Raw genomic sequence first — 23,361 nt, 5'->3', positions numbered from 1 at the left:
TGCCTGACACTCTCCCAGGATACGTGTGACCTCCTGGCTGCCAGGACTCACTGACACGAGTCACTAGCAGGAGTCACATTGCAGACTTATATTCAACTTGCCATTGAGATTTTCTGTGGCTCTGCCCTCCAGCAGAAGCTGACAGACCTGTAGTTATCAAGGTCATCCTTCTTGCCCTCCTTGAAGCCTAGGACATTAGCCAGCTTCCAGTTGAGTGGGATGTCTCCAGATTCATGCTCGTGCTCCCCAGGGAGCTCCTGGCTCTGTCCCATGTTGAGTCAACCTCTCTTGTGCAAGCTGTTGGTTCCATGTAGCCTGTCTTGGGTTTCCCCTGGCTCTAGAAACTCTCCCTATTCTCCATGATCCCCTGCTCTGCTGTGACATGTGCTTGTACTGGAGCGGTTTTCCTCAGTGAGTAATGGTTGAATTCCAATGATAAATTTGGCCTCACATGTGCCACCCACTACTTAGGATCAAACCAAGGTCCAAGATTCCAGTATGAAGAGATCCTATTGCCTGGAGGATAGACTTTTGCCTGGGACAGATCTATGGCTGTCACGTTAGTGTTTGTCCAGTCACAGCACCTAAACTACTCTTCAAAGGTAGTTTGCATCCTACTGGGTGTTGAGAATTGCATGGTAGTAGTACAAAAAAAAACCCAAAACAACAAAACCAAAACCAAAAGAAAACAACAACAACAACAACAACAAAGTCACGTACATTCCACACAGCCCTCCCCTTCATATATGTATTGTACATGTTCCAGTTTAGGGGTTTAAACTGTCCAGTTCCAGGCACAAGCTTCCTACCGTACCTTCCTTCTGCTTTATAGGAATATCTGCTTCTTTCTTTCCTGTATCTCATTGGTTCTTTCCTGTTTCTCACTGCCTGGGTCTTTCCATTCTACAAGCTCCACATCTCATCTCTCCCTGACCTTAACTTACAAAAAGGTGGAAAGAGATTAGGAAGAGATCTTCAGGTTTGGCCTCCCTGGTCTTCAGCTACTTGGGTGGATCAGGAGCTGAAGACATCTGTTGGAGAAGGAAGAAGCTATGTCTTGCCAAAGAAATGTGGTCTTTGGAGGGCCATGACTGAATGCAGCTGTGATGTAGGAGGTGTGAAGAAGATGGGGAGGAACTGGTGTGGCATGGCTGCTGAGCTTGTGATGGGGTTTGCATCATCTCAGACTCAGCACGTACTCAGCGCTGGGTTGGCCTAAGGTAGGCACAAACTGTTCCCCGAGGTCCTTCCATAGGGGGGCCCTTGCTCCTAGGGGGTCTAAGCTGTCAGGATGCTCAGTGTCCTAGTTCTTGTTGGTCTGTCCTCCCTGGCTGACTGTTTTCCCAGCTGCTGTCCGCTCCAGTGGAGGAGGTGACTTCGTGTGAGTCATCCTCTTCGGGAAAGAAACCTCTGGGTTCTTCCCCCATGGTGTGAGCAGCTGAGGGGGAAGGTATCCATAGCTATTTTATTTTCAAGGTCTCAGCTGGGGGCAGGAAGATTGGAAAATGCAGACTTAAATTTGTAGCTTAGGGTGTAATTTATGAATAGGAGTCAAACAGACACGTGCAGGAAATATTCTCACAGACTTTAAACTTTAAGGCTAAACAGTTCTCAAGTTAAAAACAACATCAATTTCTTATTTTTTTTTTCCTTGCACAGGATGGTCTGGTGGGACACGGGAGGTCTGAGTTCTATTTGTGTCTCCTGTCACCAGCTTCCTATGACCTTGGACTAGCTGCCTAACCTCTCTGTGCGCCTCCGTTTCCTTCTCTGTAAGAGGAGGATGATCACATTTACCTGCCCCATGCAGACATTCTTGTGACTTATTTCATATCATAAAAATATAGAAAGGGCCCACTGGGTCAAACTGAAGACCTGACTCATGCAACAGGCTTTCTCCAGCTACACAAGGAAAAAGTGGAAACACAGGGCTTGAGTTTTGCTGTCATGGGTTCTCTGCTGATCCTTCACAAAGTAAAACGTGTATGGGAAACATGAGCTATGTGCATAGTGGGGAGAAATATATTTCCTGCATTGCCCTGGATGTTATAGAGTCAGTGAAGGCCAGCAGGAGAGCTGGTAGGGCAGACTCTCTAAGCATCCTTAGCCAGTGCTGCCCCTTCCTGGCTTCCCTGCTCTGAGCGCTCTCAGAGCCGCTGGCCGGGGACCCGTGCTGGTCTGGGTCAGGCCCCGCACAGAGCGGTCTGCCTGGCGGCTCCCTGTCCCCGAGAAAGGCGGGGAGCGGAGCCCCGGGCCCCCGGGGCAAGGACAGCGCTTTTGGGCGCTCCGAGCATCGCGCCCGCCATCCGCGGAACGGCTGCGAATGGCCCCGGCCCAGCAGCCGGTGACGGGACGCGGCGCTGTCGAGGTTTTCTGCGGAGCCGGAGAGGGGCTCCGCAGGACCGGGACCCCACCGCTCAGCATTTGGTCCTGCACGCCCTCCCCAGGGGAGCCCGGCGACGTGCGAGGGACGAGTCCCGCTGCCCGCCTGGGCAGCGCTGCGGCCAGGGCGGCTGGCAGCAGCCCGGAGCCGGGCTCGGCGGGACGGCACGGCCGGGCTCCCCGGGGACCGGGAGCGCCGGGAGCGGGGGAGCCGCGGGGCAGCGACACCGTGCCCGCCGACGGGCGAGAGGGCGAGCGGGCGGGGGACGCGTCCCAGGGAGGGCGTGCTCCCGGCGGAGGATGTGGGCGGGGGGGGGGTGGAGGGGTGCGCGCCGAGGGGTGGAGAAGTTATAAATCAGCGAGGCTGGGGCTGGCGGGTATCTGATGCCCGTGGGAGGTGAAGCTGGCAGGGCGGCCCGCAGCGGATACTCCCTTTCCGCAGGTCGGGTCGGGCCGGGCCGGGCGGGTGGGACTCGGGGGCTGCTGGATGCGGATTCCGCGCCTCGCTTTGCCGTTATCTCCGCCACCGCGGGAAGCGCCCGGGACCGAGGAGAGCCCGTGGGAGCCCAGCCGGCGCCTTTGCCCCTGCCTCGCCGCCGTCGGCAGGGGAAAAGCCCTGCGTTCCCGCAGGCAGGACCATGCCCCGCCAGCTGCTCTCAGGGACCGTGCTGCTGGGAGCCGTCCTCCTGCTCGCAGGTAAGGGACCGCTGGTACGCGCTGCCCCAGCCAGCCCCCGTTCTGCGCCGAGCTCTCTGCCACAGCGATGTGCCTCGTCGGCTGCGCCTCCCGCGCCCCTGACCGGTCCCGCCGCACCCCGCTTGTCGGCTAGAGCCGGCGGGCACCTGCCTCCCCTTCGCCCCTCTCCTCTGAGCAGGACCGGGAAAGTGATCCCCGCTTTCCAGGGAGCGGAGAAATGCCGCATCCCCGAGCGGTCGTTGTGCTCCGGATCCCCATCGGCGTGCCCCGGGAGCCGTGGTGACTATCCTGCTCCAGACAACGCAGGGGTGGCGTGGAGGCGAGCCGCTCCCGGGCACAGGGGACCGCCGTACATCGTCGGGAGTTGTCCGAACCGGTGCATCACGGAGAGAGAGCATGTCTTAGCTGCAGGACACGCTTCTTTCCTCCGCACTTTGTTTTCAAGTGTTTTCGCACTTTGTTTTCCGCTCTGCCCATGAAGCGGCAAAGGTGTACCTTTTCCTCGCAAAAATCGGGGTTCTGCTACCTCCGGCCCGAGCAGGTCTGCGGAGCACCGGTGGCGCTCCCTGCGGGGCTGGCTGCCGGGTCCTACTGGAGAGTGGGGTGGAGCTGCTCTCCGGTGCCGGTGCCTGCATCCCGCAGTGATGGGGATGGATCACTGCAGATTTACTGTTCTTAAGCGAGTTTTATTTTACTTTGAGCCAAGAGCCGGTCGCCTGGGCCGGAGCGCCGTGGTGCAGTGCGTCCCGGCGTTGCATGGCTGGTCACCTGGGAGCAGGGGTGCGTGGCGGCCGGGCAAAGGCCGGTCCCGCGTGGGTTCCTGGCTCGGCAGGGCCGCCGACCTGCGGTGATGCCGGCGGAGAGGGGCGGATCCGCAGCCTGTCGGCGCACGGGCTCGGCGGAAAGGGGCTGGCGGCCGGCGAGCAGCGAGAACAAACCCCGGGAGGGGTCGCGAAAGGCCGAGCTCCCCGCGGGACAGCCGTCGGGGCCAGCGCTCCTGCGGTCAGCGCCGCGCCCGCCAGTGGCCGGGGCTCGGTGTGCTCCGCGCCGCTGAGCCCCGGGGCGGTCCCGCTGCCTGAGGCTGCCCGGGAGGAGCGCTGGCGGGGCCGCTCCGACGAGACGTTTTCCTGCTCGGGAAGTGCTGATTCATCAGCTTTGATACAGATACATAGGTATTCTTCTACTTTTTTTTCCTCTTTCTTTTCCCCAGGAAAGTGCTAATTTCCCCACATTATTTGTCTCTGCCTAGGAGGTTCTTATGCCCAGGACGAAATAGGCACAGGCATGGGACATCCACCCTGGATACAGGAAATGTGGATTCAGATCCTTGCCAGGCTTCCTTCACAGCTTGAGTTTGAACTTCGGCGTCCTGCTCCTCCACGGGCTCCCGCAGTGACCAGCCCTGCTAGGGGACTGGCTTCCTCTTTCCTGTCGGAAAGGTTTTCCATTGTGCAGGTCATGGCAAGCCCACTGCCCAGGGAGAGGGTGGGCTCTGTGAGCCAGGGGCTGTAAGAAAGACCCTGGTTCACCTTCCTGTTCATGCGCACCCTAGGCCAATCCTAGTGGGAAAAGCTTGGCTTGCTTAGGGGACAACCTGGGGCTCTGGGTGCTGGAGACAAACATTCCAATGGTCGGCTCAGGTTCTGTAGACACTGGGAAGTTGCTTTTCTAGTTTGGCTGAGCACCCTTACAATCATTTTGCTGGAAATGCTTGCCTCTCCATGTGCAAGAGATTGTGCTCAAATCACAATTTAAATGTTTTCAGACTCATTTGCTTTCTTGAGGTTTGTTTGTTTGTTTTCTAGAAAAGCATTCTTGTTCAGCTTTCCTTGGACATCTCAAACTGGTTGATCATGCTTCTTCTGGGCTTATTCTGGCAGATCTCTCTGTAGTCACGTTTGCATGGGGAGTTTAAAAGTTATTGTTGAACTGATGGGACGTTTTTTACCACACAGCTCTCTGTGCTTTTCCTCCCATTTCACCCTCCTTCACTGCTTATTTACCTACTCAGGCTGCCCAGCACTTGCCATTTCCAGTGCTCCTGATGAAATTCAATTCATCAGTGGTCCCCTCTTGTTATTCAGTCTCTTCAGGTGCCTGCTGAGCTTCCATTTACTGACAGGTTATAGAGGAGATTCTCAGAAATAGTCAGTGGTTCAGAAAGAACCTTAAAAAGACCTCCACAAGGAGGAGACAGAAGAAGGCCTTTCAGCTCATATAAGTCTACTTAATCATTTAAAATCCCCAAAGCAACATGCAGCCTTCAAGCTTTGAGAGTCCCCATTTGAAAAATGAAATTCAATTCATTTGACATGTGAGTGTTGAGCACTTCAGCTCTTTTGTGCACACGCATATTTTGGTTAACTTGGGAATGAACAATACTTTTTTCCTGAGTTTTGCATAGTAGTCAAATATGTTTTCTTTATATCTTATAATTATTTATTCCATAAATTGTATTGCATGTGCTTGCTAATGACTGTATACATATTGATCAATGAATATGAATGGTTGCTGTATTAAGTTCAATCTCCCAGTCCTCAGCTTTGTATTACTATAAATTTTAATCACTAGCATTTGAGATTGTAAAGGACTGTGTTTAAACCCTGAAAACATCAGACTCTGCAGCCTGGATCAAGGCTTGTGCACCATGTTTCCAGAAACATAAACTGATGGCTTAGCTTTATTTCCATCTGTATTTATGGCTTTCCATACAAAAGTGATACCTCACGACTTATAGCTAGAAGGTAAATAGACTCTATTACAGTCTTATCTGTGAACAGCACTATGTGGTCTGAGTTATTTCAGTTGCAACTAGAACATAGAAATCCCCAGTGGATATTTCAATTTCATGGCCAGCTGGAAAAAATGAAGGAAGAAATTCCAGGTTAAATCCAATCAGTGCTGAGGTTAATTTCTTGCAATAACTAACTTGACTTCCCTGAAAGTGCTGTTCAGGTGGAAGTTAATATGTTTAGGTTTCAATTTGATTTGAGTACTTACTGAAGCAATGACAGACAGAATGGTCCAATTTGGGATTAGAGTTGGAGTTATTAACAAAGTTGTGAAAAACTGGCTTTCCCACTTCTTCTGTACCTTCATAGAAATGGGGATTCCTAAAAAATTCCAGACTGTATTCACATTTATGTGAGAAGAGTTAGGCACTGCTATATAACAGAGATTTAAAAAAAAATATGTGTATGGGGTTAAAAAGAATCAAACTTTCTGACATAGCTAAAGAAAATCACTTACCCAGCTGAATGATGTTTTATCAGACAGGTGCTTTGCCTATGTGCTCCATACAAAGCTAGATTTCATTCTCTTACAGCTGGTGTAAATCTGGAGCAACTCCTTTGGGCTGGGCTAGCATCTTCTAGAGCTACACTTTGTATTGGACAAAATCAGGACTTGGCCTGCGCCGTAGTAAAGATCTTCATATCCAGAGCATCCAATATATTTAGAACCCTTAAAGTTTGCCATGGAGGAGATTTGAGAGGTTTTTTGGTGGTGTTGAGGGTTTTTTTACATCCAAACAATAACAAACAAGCTATTTTTTGTCAGATGCTTCAAAGGCTGAAACCAGTAGCCTTTCACACTGTGTGGGTGTATAGCACAAAAGGAAATTGTCCAGATTTGTAGGACAGTTGATAAGTCCTTACACTTTAATGTGGTTTTGAAACTTCCAGCACACTGTTTATCAGCTTGCTAGTTTTCCTGTCCGACTGAGATTGGGAAAGGAAGAAGCTGGGCAGATGAGGGTTAAGGCTCGGTGTTTCAGAAGTCTGTGTCCAGAGGGGCTGTGGTGGGACTGCAGCAGCAAAATTGCTCCTTTGAATCCCCCAGAGTCAGGGTTTGGGACATCCTGCTGCAGGCCTAGAGGGAATGGAAAGCAAGACTGCTGCAAGAGAAGGTTTTGCATGAAATGCCCAATCACAGTCACCTCTGCTCTTGGAGACAAATCTCTCCTTTCCTGTTGAGTCCTTCAAGAAGCGAACTCCAACAATATGCTTCATCTTTAGACTCATCCCAGCAGTCTCTTTTTTCCCCTCTACCATTTTTTGTGAGAATGTAGGGAAACATTTCTGTATATATTTGAGCATGAATTCTACCCACAGACAGAACCAGGCTCTTCTCTCTTTGCCCTTGTGATCCATCCTTACTGCACATATTCCTGCAACTGGGGAGCAACCTTTCCCAAGCATCATCAGCTGGGAATGGTCTGACTTCTTGATGCATCGTGGGGAACTGCTTATCCTAAAATTGGTCCAGTGATGCACCAGGAAGGTGCCCATGTAGTTTTCTCTTACTGAGATGCAGAAATTCGGTTTTGTTCCCCTACGGTTGGAGATCAGTACTGCATAAATCCTGATGCTTAACAGAAACAACTATGCTGCAAAGAGGAGTTGGAAAAGTGAAAATGCAGTCATTAGTGCTCTCTCCAAAGCCAGGCATGCCTTTGTGAGCAGCAGAATGAACTCATGATGAAAGTAAGCAAAGTGCTAACAGATTGAGAAATCAACAGTGAGGGCAAAGAGATTTGCAACTATAGATCTCAGAGGTACTGTTGTCTGAAACTTAAGTCTTGAGCCATTGAGATGTATGGAGAAATTTGGACAGGGAATATGGATGACTGTTTCTTTTGCATTAAGATGTGTTTGCATTTGGGGTGTTTTTTTTGTGTGGCACAGTGAGTGGAGATGTGCCACAGTGAAGGTGAAGAGGAATATGATTTAGCTTGTGGTGCATCAGTGTATTCAAGACCATTATAGATGTTTGTGCAATAGTTAATAGATTCATTAATCATCTTTCTCGGACTTTGTTTTGTGTTACTGCTGAAGCAAAAGGTTCATGTTCATGGTGAGCTGAACTCTTTCTGTTGTTTTCCCCTCAAATCAGTTGATTTTTTATTACCAAAATCCATATCCATGATGTTAAGTCACCCCTGTAACATATTTAGAGCATAATTCAGTGTGATGTTGTTGACACCGATTTCTCTTGGCATGACTTTTCCAGGTAGTGGGGCTGCTTTTCCATCAGTCATTGGTGTGTGGCACTAAGCATTTGTGCAATACAATTTCTTTTTAAGTTGTATTCCTTCTTTTGAAGCTACGGCCTTGAAAAAAGGTTCTCTTTGCAGTTGGAGCAGCTGAAGGATGGGCAAGGGGCTAGAAGGCAGCTGCTTCTAGGATTTCAGTGGGTTGAAGGTGCTGTGGCAATGTGGTGCCATTATTTGCACTCCATGCCTGGAAGCAGGTGAAGCAGGCCGAGCACGATGGTCCTTGAGAGCCAGGGACCTGTGAGCAGATGTCTCTGCTCCTCAGATGTCTCTGCTCCTCAGATGTTCTCTCAGGAAGCCCATGCTCTGGGAACAGACCCCCCGCTTAGTGCGTGGGGAGTGAGGAGGGATGAGCGTGAGGGCATTTCATGAGAGGAATTTCACAATTTCACATAGCTCACTTAAGCGTCCTTCCTGTGGGATTCTTCCTTGACACAGAGTGAAGGAATTCACCCCTTTTGTTCCCATTGTCATTCCTCTATGGAAAAACCTCTCATCAGGATCAACATAGACTAATGTTAACAGAAGCGTGAGAGTTGCCATCCTAGATCAGACAAGGGCTTTTTTTAGCTCCATGTCTTTAGTGGTGTCCAGCATCTGATCTGAAGGAAAGGTTCAAGAAACCTTGCAGGAAACAGTTATCTGATAAAATTCCCAAGAGGTGATTTTTTTTTTTTTTTGGTGGTATAATCTAAAATCCAATATTATTTAATCAGAAACCATGGGACTGAGGTTCAAGGAAACAAAAATTTAGTTGTTGTCCATGTTTATGCAAGTGGATAGTACCTAGTGGAAATAAATCCCATTAAACCATATAATACAGAGAACTTTTTCGTTCTGTTGTGTTGAAAGTGTTTGGGGCACCTTTCTTTGCCTCATACAGTGATGCAATTGACAATCATCCCAATCTAATTTATAGCTATTAATGATTATCATTTCCCAATGTGACTGAGCCATAGGCAATCTTGCCAGAAGATTTCTGCATGTATATTTACTTCCTTAGACTTGGTGCTTCAGGTGTCATTTAACAGCAGAGTGGATTTTGCTCCTAAGCCATTGCAGGGGACTCCTCTGTGCAGAATGTTCCAGTTCTTCTCACCTCTCTGTTTTAAATTGTTGTGCTGCATTGTTTACTTGCTCTTATTTTGAACCCAGGGGCTTTACTTACAGCTCTGCTTTATAGATCTAAGTGGGGTGGATAGAAAGTCAGTTTCCTGACTTTTCTTTTTGTCTTGGAGCATTTCAGGACAGTTCAGCTGTAAAGGTGGAGCTTTGGAAATAATAACCAGCAGCCTTCGGTAAAGTGTAACTCCTTCAACTTTGCTTTATGTTTTCTTTTACATAGTTTCTAATTTGTGTCTGTGCTTACAGTTTGGTGATTACTATTGCCTCAGATGAGTTTGACAGGCCTGTGTTGCTGGCTGAGCAGATAGATTACTGGCAGGTAGGCACTTTGTCTGTCTTTATGAAAGTCTCCCAATTCACTTCTATCATATTGCTTCATTTGTCCTGTCAGGTAATCTGTTACAAATTTTAAGTATCAAACTGGTTAAGAAATTGAGTTTGGCAAAGAAAATGGCCAGAACAGTTACTCAAAATCCCTAGGCATTCTAAACTGGTTTTGTGTCAATTTTACTGTATTTGCTTTCTCTTTATACAGTATCGATTCTTTTCTACTCACTTATTAATAGGATAAAATTCCTGAGGAATACTGAACGGATGATTATGTGCTAGGATCTGTCGCAGTGGAATTAGAGCAGAGCCACCGTGGTTGCTGACACGTGCCCATAGGTAGATCTGATGACTCCCAGGCATGGTCTGGATGGGGCTCTCTACCCTGTGTAAGCAGCACAGGCTGAATCGTGTGTGGAGGCACGAAATGATGCTCCTGGGTAGCGCCACTGGCTGATCACACGGCATCACTTTGGCTGGGGCATGACAGAGTCACAACCACTCCTCATCTGAACGGCCTGAGCAGGAGCTCCATGCAGGGGCCAGGACAGGCACATCGAGGTGGAGGGGTGTGAGAGCCACATGGATTTGTGCTGAGTGTGGCTGTGAAAGTGTTGCTATAGCCTAGCTCTGGCATTACCAGCCTCAGCTGACCTGTTTTGTTTTTAAGCTGGGCATTTACTCTGTTGGAGTCAAGACCAGACTAAGGAGGACAAACTGTGGTACTTCTTTTCTGAATGCACCTCACATAAATGTGTGTGTTTTACCTTCTGGGTGTGGTATACCAAATTGGTCCCACAAGGGTTCATAATGGAGGTGTCAGACTGTGCATTTGGATATCCATTTTCAATTCCATGTGCTCAATGGGAAAGAAAAAGTTTTCAGTTATGGATGGTTTTATTTCTTCTCTGTAAATATATCCTCCTCATATAGCTGAATGAAATGAGCAGCTTCAGCAGGCTAGATATTGGCCAAGATGCTCATTTCAGATCCTGTATTTCTAGAGATGGAAAAACTTGATTGATATTATAGTAAACCAAGATAATTTTTCTCTCAGATCTCTGGCTGTCAAATATTGAAATTTATTTTTCATTTGTATTGTATCAAGTGTCTGTGCTCATGCATGGAAGTTACCTGGTGAGTTTAGGGCAAACAAGGCACAAACTTCTGATGAGCTGATGAAGCAAGTGCCTTTAAGTGAGTCTAATGGGGCACAGAACATGGAACTGCATGGCCTTGGTTGCCCAGCTATGATGGGAAATGTCAGTAATTTAAATTAGTAGTAACTGGAATTAGATATATGTCAAGTAACCAGCTGAGGTTTCAGTTTCTTTAATTTCTACAACTAAACCTTTAAATGAACAACCCCTCCCTGCTCTTTATTAAAAAGGCTTTACCACAAGCTTCTATAAAAGCAATCTGACCTAGGTAGGGCAAATACTGACAAAATGTTTGGCAGTTATTGGGGAAATACATATTTGTTTACATTTGCAGCTATTTGCCATATTGACATGGTAGTGTGTCTGCTCAGAAGGGTTAATGAAGTATTATCAGAACTATTGCATTTTTTTTAGCAACTGGGTGTTTTGCTTTGGCTCTGTAACATTTAATCTTACATCAGTGTGTATACTCATCTAGGAACAGCAAACGCATACACAGAGAGTAAATAAATTGTAACTTGCTCTGAGATCTAGAACTAAAAGGGAAGGGACACATTTGTTCAAGTACATTTCTATGCCTATGGAGATCTGTTTTAGGCAGTTTTACATCCATTCTCCCTACTGACTGATTTTAGTTCCACAGCATGGAGTCATGGTCAAGGCTTTTAGCCTGCCCAGAACTCATTTAATCTACTGTTACCGACCTTATACTGTTCAGACTTTACTGTGGTGTGTATCATAGAGCAGCTCAGCTTTGCCATCCACTAACCTATCTCTTTTTTGGCTGGCTCTTATGTCCTAATGGTACTTTTATTTCTTAAATTATAGTTGAGATTGATCAAACGAAAGCATTTGATCCAGAAATCACTTGGCAGGTGTTGCAAAACATCAGACTAGATGAATGGGATGCCTCTTTTGGACCAGAAAGGGAGGAACTAATGAATTGATAATTTTTGTGCCTCTGTGTGTACTAAGTAAGTAAATAGCATCCTGTAGTTTTCTTGGTCTTGAATGCAAAAGAGAAGAAAGTTTCAGTCACCACAGAGATATGTGGAAGTGATAGCTCTTTTAAAGAGTGATACAGCTTGAGCTGTTGCTTCTACTCTGAGGGTGTTCCTGTCTGCCAGCTACATACCAGCACACATGGTGCCTCTCTTTGCACAGGAACCAACAGCAAACAAGCACAAAACTACCTCTGAGTCCAGGGACCTGTATCTGTTAACACTTTTAAATCCCCATGGCTCTTAAGCGACCTGCGAAGTTCTGCTTCAATAGAAATAATGGTGACATTTTGCTGCTTCAGGTTAAACTGAAGCAGCAAAAACTCATGAGTTTGCTCATATGGACCGTTGTCAATGTCAGCTTGGGACAAAGTCACACCTCCTTGATCTCTCACAGTTAAGCTGCCCTAGTTTCTCTTCTGCAGGCTTTAAGGTGTGATGTTTGGGTTTACTTCAGAGAAGTGCTGTGAAATTAAAAGACTATGATGTTTCCTTTAGAATGAAGACTTAGATGGCATCTGAAAGACCTGGAGACTACACTTTGAGCCTCAGGGCTCATGGTTTTTACTGGAGACTGTTTCTCAGTGCAGGCAATGGAGAGGGTGCTTTTACCCCTGGGAACAGGAACCAGGCTGTGCTGCCTTCTTTACATGCGCCTGAGCATCAGAAATCCAGGTGACAGATGAGATGGGGGCTATTGATGCCGTGGGGTTAGAAGAGTGTCTCCTTCCAGCAGCAGTTCTTCCTAGCCACCAGCATTCACAGAAGTAGAAAGCTTCATTATCCAGGGTGCTGCCTTCTCCCTCTAGTCCTGTGACAGGACTAGGCCAGACAGTTACACACCAAACAGGAAAACAAAATTTTCTTTTCCATTCACCAGACAAATTTTAAGACAACTCTCCCCTAAAAGTTCTCCTGTCCTTATAACTGCAAGTATTAATTTTGAAGAGAATCTCAGTGTTGATCAAACTAGAAGGACCTGTTGGTCAAGACTTCTTCATATGATCAGATGTAAATTGAAACTTTAGGTGGCTCTTAAGAGTTGACCATGACTTTTTTCTCTTTATATATCTGTTTCTTCTTTAATAGGCTGAATTGGTGTAATGATGTAATTGCAGTTATTATGGATAGGTACAACTATTTGACCAAAAAATATATATATTTACTTACAGAATGGATTAAAGAACCTTTTAAAGAGATGATAATATAATGAGCTTGTCAAGAACAGCTCTGTAGTAAAGAAAACTACTGATATCCCAGGTTTCCTTGCAAAATGGAGTAAAGCCATATTTGAGGTTAGCTAGTAGCCTTGTTCTGGTTAAGGTGCTGCTGCTGATCAGAGTCAGTAGCAGCATCTTATTTTCACCGCAAATGCACTGAAGTTCAACACTGTCATGTTCCTTTACATTTTGTTGGGACTCTGCAATTGCTTATTAGTTGTACACATGTGGGTATTCCCATTCCCTTCAGAGGAATGATTCACAGGGAAGCTCATAAGCAAGAGTAAAGTTCTGGGCTGCATCTGAACGGAATGACTGTTGTTTTAAGCAGCACAGAGAGGCGGAGACCCTGTCAGGAAACAACCTGCCCTCTCCTTCCAATGCAGGAGTGTCCTTTACAAAGCACTTTTTTGCTGAACATTTGAATCAGGAAGAAATGATACTTAATAGTAAAACGCTCAAAAGCTCGGTTATGTTGCACAAGGGGTAAAATATGTGCAAATCCAACAGTGACTGAAACAATTACTTCATGATGGACAACTTTATTGCCCACAGATGGCACTTTAAACCCAGAAGGTCAAATTCTTTGTGCACACTGAAGTTGCAAAGATAAACTGATCATTCTCCTTAACCTCTCATTGTTCAGCTGAAAAAAAGATTAGTCAACATGTTAAGGATAACTGGAGGGGCTAGAAGACAGTCACAGCCCCAGATTATGGAAAAGATGTCAGAAAGTCATCAAACCTGTTAACTTCAAGGAAATTTATAATAACTTCTAATATTGTAATTTTTTAAACTAAGTCTTAGAGCTAGCTTTTGGATTTCCTTTCTTTAGTCAAAAGTAGCAGAAATTCTCTGTGTATGAAAAGAAATTTAAAAGTAGAAGCTGGGAAAATCGTAATCGGAATAAACCAAGATCATGGTCCCAATTTTGAGTTCAGCAAATCTATAATTTTTAAGAGAAACCAATATTTAGCAGAAATCAGTAGAAAGTTCATCATGCATACATGGTTACTCATTTGTCTGCAGAACTAGACACATATTGGAAAAATGCATATTCATTTATTTTATCTTTTTTTCATGACTTGTGATCAGAGGGTTTGTTGGTTATCAGATAATTCAAATTTTTATTTACTTAATTCAGAAGAGGATCAGCTTCTTTTGCAGGGCAGAAGTTAATTGAAGAAAGCTTTCTCTTTTTTCCCTTGCGAATCACATATTTCCCTCTGCTTTCATAAAAAAATATTTGTCCTCTCCTTACTTTACTTAAAGTGGCTAACTTATGCAATCTAAATTAATGTTTGCTCATTAATTAAGCAACCCCATCAACTGATTTTTACATGTATCTAATAAGCCTTCCATAACAAATAAAATGCGTCCGAAGAAAACACCCCTTTCCCCATGGGAGGAGATTCCTCAGTTATCAGGATTAATTAGTTCTCTTGTTGTCACATGAAAAGAAGTTGCACCCCTCAATGTAGGTCAGTGTGAGGGTAGGCTGCTGATGGTCGCTTAGTGACAGGCACATTGATAAGTGAATGTGTCCTGTTGAGCCATGACCCTTCAGAAAAGACAGTGTCAAGGAAAATGCCCACAGAAGGTACATAGAAGGCATAATCTGCTTCTAAATATTGACAGTAGGAATTTCCCTGCTATTCTCCTTCCTTTTTCTTTTTCTGGTAAACACGTCAAACTCTATTGCATTTCTACTCTGCACCAGTTTTGAAGCATTTAAAAACGTAAGGAAGCTAATGACCCATGAATAGATAGGATGTCAAATAAAGCTATTTTTCTTCAAGACATAGCATCTTGCTGGTAAAAGCATTGTCTCTGATATTTGTAAAAGCAACAATATTGGCTTGAAATAAGACCTCAGCTTTTTGTCAGTGAAAAACTAAATAAATTAATATATAACCAGGGTTGTATCTCTTGCCGAATACACTGACATTAAGACTTGATTGTTAGTATTAATAACTACCGGAGTTAAGTGTCTCAAATGTACTTGAAATCAATGATGAGATGCTGGCTTGTGTCAATGGGAGCAGAGTTAGACAAGCACTAAGCACTCTTTAAGATCCCACACACAGTATTTATGAATAATGTGCTGTCTTTTAGATATATGTAAAATCTGTAAAAGGGCGAAAGTTTGGGTATGTATCCAGTATATTTTGGTTTCTTTTTTGCCTACAAGATGGGGTAAAAAGGTAGGTGGTTTTGTTTTGTTTTGTTTTGTTTTTAATAACTCTGAGGCAGATCTGACGTACAGGCTTCCAGGCTGCCTTGCTTTGTATGCTTCATTTAAGATAGGTCTTAAGGTTTTGGTGTCTTTGTTTATAACACTGTAAAGTTATGAAGAGAAAAACCTTGTAACATCTGTGATGGTTTCATGCTCGTCCCCTTTGGCAGCCTGAAAACAGCAGCAGCCCACGTTCCGGGGGCTGCTCTCCTGCTCTCAGCATGGGTCAGACGTGGGCATGGTGCCTCAGGACTGGCTTTTCTCCTGGGCACGGTGCAGTGCCAGCACCGAGCAAAGCCAAGCGCTCAGCACCGCAGGGCAACCAGGCACCGCAGACTCGCTCTCCAGTCTTGCTGTCAACACCTGCCACTCACATGGATTTTTCCACTTTCCCACCAGTTTTCCACAGGAAGCAACCTACATGTTGCTCTCTAGCAAGTAGGTTGAGTGTTGCAGTTCTGGCAGCTGGGCTTTGATCCCAATGATTTCCTCTGGCAGACCATCACTGATGTTTTTTTCATACGCATTGAACTGCTTGTAAACACTGTTGCATGCTTTCAGCTTTTCCAGAGCCTCAAATAAGGAGCAGTTCAGGGAAGCTTGAGGTCAAGTTTCCCCTGAAGTAAAAACCAAGATTCATAAAGCTGGATATAAACTCTGCCTTCTTGGGAGAGCATCTGACCCTTCCATTCTGGGATGACAAGAGGAATGCAAATGAAATGAGGGAATGTAGGAGTTTCACAAAACCATCAGATTGTTTAGCTGGACGATGCTGACAAACCCTCTCAACCAGAGTGTCTGGGTTGCTCTCCAAGAAGCTGCCTAGGTTGTTGTAACATCTCAGTTTCTCAGTGATCAGCCTCAGAGGCATTGTTTCAGAATGGTGAATGAGAAGACTCATAGACTGTAAGCATCTATGGGAGACTATCCCATAAAAGCACAGGGTACACTTTGGGGGAATCAGCCCTTCAGAGTTTCTCAACTCCCTAAAGGGCAGGTGTGAAAAATGTATGTTTGCAATGCATATCACATAACAATTACTTCTTCAAAGATTTGCTGCACCATTTTTTTCCCCTCTTATCAGCTGGCAGAATATATTAATTTCTAGTTAGAAATATGATTTCTCAGGGGAAGTCTGTGTATATGTCCACCATTCAAATCTATGGTGTTATTTGCGGTGCAGTCCAGAAGACCTCTTTATTCTGAAAAGTTGTTATGCCCTTGTTTGCAGCTTGTGCAAGTGAGCTACAATTTTTGTTACAAATGTACCCTTTAAATCTTGTTTTGAATTGGCACAGATGATAGAATATATTGGAAAACTACTGGAGCCACATCTTAAATAAGATATACAGGGCTAAAAAGAAAGCTCCTGAATATGGAGCAGCCATTGACTTTGACATGTTTATACATCAAAATTTTAGTCACCAATCTCAGCAGGAACTGGTGTCCAAAAGTTCCTTCTCTAGTCATCAAAAGAGGCAGGCGTTTCTGATGGGTGATTCATAGCCCCAAGTAAGGTTCATGTATTTCTACTGTTTGGTGCATACAGCTGTTCATACTTGGCTGTGGCAGGGACCTCCTGGAAGGACTTAAAATAGCTAAGCTAAGACTGTACTTGACTGAGTTTTAGAAGAACAATCTGCCTTACCCTTGACTAAGAGATTCTGCTTCTCCCATATGTTGACGAAGTAATACTTTCTCATGGAATAAAGTGGTTTGAAACGGCAACAACGGGGTAGTTGCCATTTCTCTCTCTCAATGCTGAAATCTTTACAAATTACACTTGAATCCTGATTAGACTACAACTGTTTTTCAACTTTTAACTGTTTTGAAATATTTTTATGTTATGTTCCCAGCTTCTGGAACATTTTGCTGTCAGTGCAAGGGCAATGGGATGGATCAAGTGTTCTTTCTTCCCTAAGGCATACTCTTCTGTCAGCTTGCCATGAAAGCTTTTGTGGCCGTAGCCTATTACAGGGCAAAGATAAATCATGATGTCTTTCCAGCCAGCACCTCCTGACTTGATGAGAGGGAAGGTCTCATGTTCTTCTGGTTTTCTGATCAATGGGGCTTTTTCATGGTCTTAAAAATGCCTCCATGTAGCCTTTGCAAAGCCCACTTGGATGTTTTCAAGTGTCCTAAGCCATTTCATGTTATGCTGACACCAAGGGTTTCACCCATGCCAGAATGGTCTGACCACAACGACATGCTTGCTTTCTCAAGTAAGCAACAAATCTGGTCTGGAAAGTGTCTTGCTCTTGTTCTCGAAATTGACTGTAAAGCTCTGCCCTTTGACATTACTTCATTGACAGGAAGCCCGTGGCCGGCAAGGGACCATGGGTGACAGTGCTGTGACCTTCAGTCAGGAAGGGAAGATCCTTAATGCCCTTTCACTCCTTCCACATCAGTTCCAGCTTTGCAGCAAGTTGTTTGAGTGGGATTTCAGTATCTTAGAAGTCAGTATGTGGCTCTTGCAGTGGGAGTGGCTGACTTTTACCTTTCCCATTGAAGGGGCTGCCATGGCCGTGTTTCCTGAGGAAATGCAGACAGTGGTGTTTGAGGGCACACTTCCTTGGTTAATGTGGAGCCACAAGCTCCTCAAGTTTCTTCATGGTATGTTCAGTGAAAAATTTGAGAGCAAAGTCATTGACTGATAGCTTTCAATTCTATTTTCTTTTCTGAATAATGTTGCTGGAAAATTATTTGAATCCTGAGTCAGGGCAACAGGACTTTGCTCAAAGGAAGAGAGTATGAGGGGTGAGAGAGGCACAGTTTTCTCTTCCTTTCCAGTATAACAGCATAAATGTGAGTGGGCTGGAAGCAGAATTACTTGTCTTGGTTAATGTTTTTTTTTTTTCTTTGTTTTTCTAGGATCTAGTTCAGGATCAAAACTAAAAGTTCCTGAGCTGAGTATAAATGGCATACAGCACGTTGTTCAAGCCGGCCAGACTTTAAATCTCACCTGCAGGTAACCAACTGAGTTGGATTATAATAATTTGGCAGGGACTTCATACACCTGACACTTTCTTTTTTTTGTAACTGAAATTAGAAAAAAACTTAAACCTTATGTTGTGGGGAAAGGTGGGGAGTGAACTTCAATGGCAATTGTTTAATAGTTCTTTGTTGTTTCTGTTGTTGTTTTTGGAAAACAAGATAAAAGAGAACCCCATAAATAGCCTGATATAATAAAAAAGAAAGCTTGGGAACTGGAGCTATATAATTGCAGCTCAACATAATTGTTTCTGCTTCCTTATCTGTGTTTGCAGGGGGGAAATGGTTCATTCATGGTCTTTGCCTGAAACTCTTAGCAAGGATAGCAAAAGGCTGAAAGTAATTAAATATGCCTGTGGAAGGAATGGGAAGCAGTCCTGCAGCAGTCTGACCTTGAGCAGAACTCAAGCAAGTGACACTGGAAGTTATAGCTGCAAATACCCAACAAGTCCAGCAAAAAAGAAGAAGGAATCTACAGTCTATGTATTTATTAACGGTAAGATCAAGTTTTTTTAACACTTCTTGGTACTTGCTCTTCAATACAGCAAAGTGGAAAAGTAACGCAGCTCAGCTCTGGCTGAGTTTTGAATGACATTTTCAGCTTTGCAAAATGTTAATTTACCCATTAGTGTATAAAATTTGCTTTCTTGGATTTCCCCCCCCTTTTTTTTTTTTTTTTTTTTTGTAGTCCTTTATCTGTCAGAAAAAAAATGAAGCAAGAAAAAGACCCAATCCAACCACTTGCCTACAGTAAACAGGAGTCCAGATGGAAGTGGACTACAAGTGAATGTGTGAAATGGGTATCAGAAACCATATCCTACATGACTGAATGTGATGTAATTTCTAGGCAGCTGAAGGATGCTGGACTGACAGTGTCTGTCCAGATCACTGGCTTGCCTCATCCTGCAGAAAATTACTATTTTCATGTGCAGTCATATTCAAAAATGCCCTCTGTAGTCCATGTCACACAGACTGAAAAAATCTAGAATAAATGGATTCAAACACAGAGTTGTGTTCAAACAAGTATTGTGTAATGTATGGGAAGTGCTGGAATTAGGTCAGTTAGACTATAAAAGAAATTTCTTTCTGATCCTGTTTCTTTCCAGGGTGTTAATCAGACACTTCTGAGAAGAGTTGAATTCAATAGACACAACAATAAAAGAACAAATTACAGACACTTTAGGGATTTAATTAATACTTTAGTTTTCCTTATTTTTACAGAGTAAAATTAACAGATTACTGTAGTATTTCAGGACTCACAGACTTTGAAATCCCATATTACAGAGAGCATGCAACTGGAAGTTTTCCAGATTCTGCATCTGCTGCATCTAATGAGTTCACATCAGAGTGAATTAGCCTTTGTTTTCATTTTGTGACATGAAGAGTGAGACTGGCACTGTGAAAAAGCAGAATGTAGTGGACCTCTCACTACAGTAATAGAAAATAAGATAGCTCTCCCCATTACCATGTGTTGCTTTATTGAGCACTATTGGCTATTTCATGCTGTCCATCCTGCCTTCCTTCATCTGAAACATGCTGCAGAGTGTTTTCGTCACTCAGCTCTTTTTATATGATTCTCTGTAAATCCAACAACAGATGCATCCATGGACAAATAGCCAAAATAGGATATTCATTTAGTGACCAACAACCCACAGACTAGGAAAACCTACAATTTCCTTGGATGCCTTTTGCAAGTTTCCCGTCATGAGACCTTCTTGAGCCTCCCACCTTGGATGTTATCCTTGTGGAGACCTACCCACAATGCTCTCCATTCACCACATGAGAAGGACCTCTCAGCTAAACTGACTTTACCATACAAGGGATGCCTTTGCATTCTCTTGGTCTCTTACCTGCTTGAAGAGTTAATTTTTCTGGATCTTAAATTTTTACAAATCAGAGACACAACCAGTCTTCTAACTCTTCGCTGCTTCCCAGCTTGTATGTGGCTTGTCTGCATTTAAAAGGCACCTTCAATTAGATGATTGTAAACCAAGGTTATCTGCAGAATTCACATGGTGATGGAAGAGAAATGTATAATAGTAGAAATTGTTTTAGGACAGTCCCATGCCAACCCCTGTCCTTCCATCCCCTCTAATCATTTAAAGAAACCTGCCTAAGTGTCTTCGTTTTGTTGATTTTTCAAGGACAATCAGTAATAAATCTTGATGCCACTGTTGAAGAGATGGCTAGATTTTATAATTCCTCCTACCTTAATTGCCAAAAATGTAGTAAAATATTTAAGGAACAAACCTGTAGCAACCTTAGACCTCTCTGGCATGTTAATTTTCTGAATTTGACAATCATTTTGATTGAAAACAAATTTCTTAACATTTAAGTGTTAATTGTGTCTCTGCCTTAAGTTGGAGAAAGGTTATTAGTCTTCCAAAACTTTACAGTTCCAGGAAGAATTCTTGAGTAAGTTAGAAGGAAACAAGTACCAAAACTCACCCCTTCTGATAAGTGTAGCATTAGAAGAAGTATTTTCTTTCTCTATTCTATCTCATTATGTCTTTTATACCCGTCTCTTAATTTAAGTCACTGTTTCTGTGAACATGCATGAAATTCAATTACCTAGCTCAAGTGGAGTTGAGATGGGGGTAACAGAATCCTCTATGAAGACTCTCTTTCCTGAGTTTAGTTTTACTTTGCATTAATTTGTGGCTGTTTAGGAAATGAACATTTGTGAAATATGGGTCCCTCCTAGTTTTGTATTGTTTCCTGTGACAGGACATTGTGTCAGTCCATTTCCCATATTAGCTCCATGTGGATCACCAAGGTGCCTGTTTCCCATGTCTTAGCATGCTGCAGATGAGAACAAATAGTTGCTATTTACAAACACAGAATCCGAATCAGGAAAGTTGATATTGTTTGTACAGGAAGTCATCACTTATTGTTTTAAAAATGTTCTTCATTTCCGTAATTGGAGTGATACTGAATATGAACTGGATATTAAAAAAAGAAAAAAAAAGCCCAAAGACCAGACCACAATAAACCCTGTAAGTCCTTTGGCTCAGTGATGAATGTATGCTACAGCAGAAAATGATCTGGTATAGACAGAAACAAGACACAAGACAATGAGAAGGAGACTGCACATCCCAAAGGCCCCAGAATGACTTGAAATATTTCTGAAGTCTTGCTTTTGAGGGTCAAGGAGAAGCAGGCTGGTGACTTGCCTTGGAGGAGCTAGTCCTGACACCACCCTTCTTTCAGCTGGAGAGGTCACTACTGAGTTGCAGAGGGGAGTGAGTGCACAGAGTGTCTCAGCAACTCTTGACCCCACACAGCTCAGGAATTGAGACATTAAGTGAGCGAAATTAATTCTCTTAAGAGTCTTCAACTTTGCCTCAAGAAAACTGATGGCCTGACTTTCCCCATGAGCCATGGGAAAAATCTGAAATGGAGCAAAGCCTCTTTGCCAATTTCTCCACTGTCTCAGACCCAAAACAGCTCAGAGCTTTGTTTTGTAAGGGAACTGCAGCCTAATAGTAAAAAGGAAAGATTTGCAATGAATGCTCACTGCATACATTACAGTGAGGCATGGGGAATTTTCTGCTTGAAAAGAGATAATGATGGAATAAAGACATTTAAGAAACATCAAATTATCAGCAGGCTGTTCTGAATCTTATGTTAATTTCCCTGAGGACAGTACCAAGGGCTTTTCTTTCTGTCTGCTTTGTCTCAATATTTCCAAGGCACTTTTCAATTGCTGGAGCTCATTCACTGTCTTCAAAAATGTGTGGTACTCTTAATTCTTGACTCATCATTACTTGCCTTTGAACAATTGCTCCCATGGTATGACAAAAAACTTGTAAGTTCAATTACATTGATATATTAAAGTTAGATTTTTGCATGAATTTAAGCAAACTGAATCAAATTGAAGTGTTGCTATTTTCTGTGATGAAGACCACTTTCTGCTAGCAATACACAAGAGTAAAACCTTAATTCTGGTGCAACAGTGAACGGAATTCTTCTCAAAGTAAGATTGTATTTGGCTCTAGGGTGGTAACCCACTTCTTAGTTAGTGTTCTCCTTCTCCTTGTCTTTTTTCATAATCCTGTGGTGTATGTCTTCTGGTCACTTACTTTTCCTTGCAGAAAAAGACATTTTAAAATCGGACCTCTAGGCTGGGTTAGTTGCCTATTCTTTTCCTACATGTAACAGAGAACCGAAGGAGTTTTTGGTATGTACTTTTCATCACTTTTCAAGAAATCTGGAGAACAAGCTTAGAATAAATTTCTTGCTTTGAGATGACTTAAGCCAGGTGAGGCCAATCAGAGCTGTGTAATTAAAGATACAGGTCCTGAGAATGTTTGTGTTCAGCAATGCCTATAATGTCAAACATGCCCACTAGTTGTATGTATTTGGTTTGATGTGTGTCTTGGGCTCAGCAGTACAAAATGAAGGGCTTTATCATTAGGGAATTGTTCAAAATGTAAGCCTTTGAAATCCCAAAACATCTGGGATTCTGAGCTTGTTACCAAACACTAAAGTTGTATGCTGCAGGTTCTGAGTGTTTTAGAATTTCCTGGGCATCTCTCTGGGAGGTCCTCCTGCTGACAGATAGCTGGATCCAGACCCAGAACTGACAGGCATTTAAGATTTAGCTTGAATGGACTGACTCCTGTAATCCTAAAGATACTATTGTTGCAGAACATGGAGGGTATCCAAAGAGTTCTGCAAAAGAGTCTCTTTAGATCAGATGTATCGAAGTCAAAATAATTAAACATCTAAAAAAAAGGAGTAAGACAAAACACCCTGAGAGCTAACAGAACGGGAGATTTTTCTTCTTTTTCCTTTTTCTTATTATTTACATATAATGCACTGATAAAAGAACCTGCTAAAGCCTGGGAAACTCTTCCTCCCCTGTGCCTTTTTTTTGTCTTTGCTTTTGGCACAGTTTTAACATGCGAGCAGTACGGTTTTGGCTTGCACCGTCCAAGTCAATACTATGATAGCGCTTCTGTTATGGAGAGGAAACTCGTTGGAATTAAACTATGTTGCAGCTGTATCAAGTATGCGGACACAATTTTTAGTTTCTAATGAGGTTCCTGTTACAAAACAGAGACCTCTAGGACTCGCTGACGTCAATGGCCTATAATTGCTACGCTTTTGTCATTGCGCGTTCACGGGCTCCGTATCGCAGGACACCGTGTGGGGCGGGGCATGTGCA

General features: G+C 43.9%; 1 protein-coding gene across 1 annotated transcript in view; it reads left to right on the top strand.

Moving 5' to 3' along the window:
* Positions 1–2,752: 2,752 nt before the first annotated feature.
* The window catches only part of FLT1 (fms related receptor tyrosine kinase 1), a 108,967-nt gene continuing 88,358 nt past the window's right edge, over positions 2,753–23,361 (top strand). Inside the window, exons 1-3 of the mRNA XM_063394725.1 lie at positions 2,753–3,078; positions 18,072–18,168; positions 18,467–18,687. Of these exons, the coding sequence (XP_063250795.1) occupies positions 3,021–3,078; positions 18,072–18,168; positions 18,467–18,687 (376 nt within the window). The 5' untranslated portion in view covers positions 2,753–3,020. The remainder of the gene's footprint in view (positions 3,079–18,071; positions 18,169–18,466; positions 18,688–23,361) is intronic.

This window comes from Prinia subflava, chromosome 3 (assembly GCF_021018805.1).
Source record: "Prinia subflava isolate CZ2003 ecotype Zambia chromosome 3, Cam_Psub_1.2, whole genome shotgun sequence".
NCBI classification, from domain to species: Eukaryota; Metazoa; Chordata; class Aves; order Passeriformes; family Cisticolidae; genus Prinia; species Prinia subflava.
The sequence above is the reverse complement of the archived record's forward strand: the minus strand, read 5'-3'. Positions and strand labels throughout refer to the sequence as shown.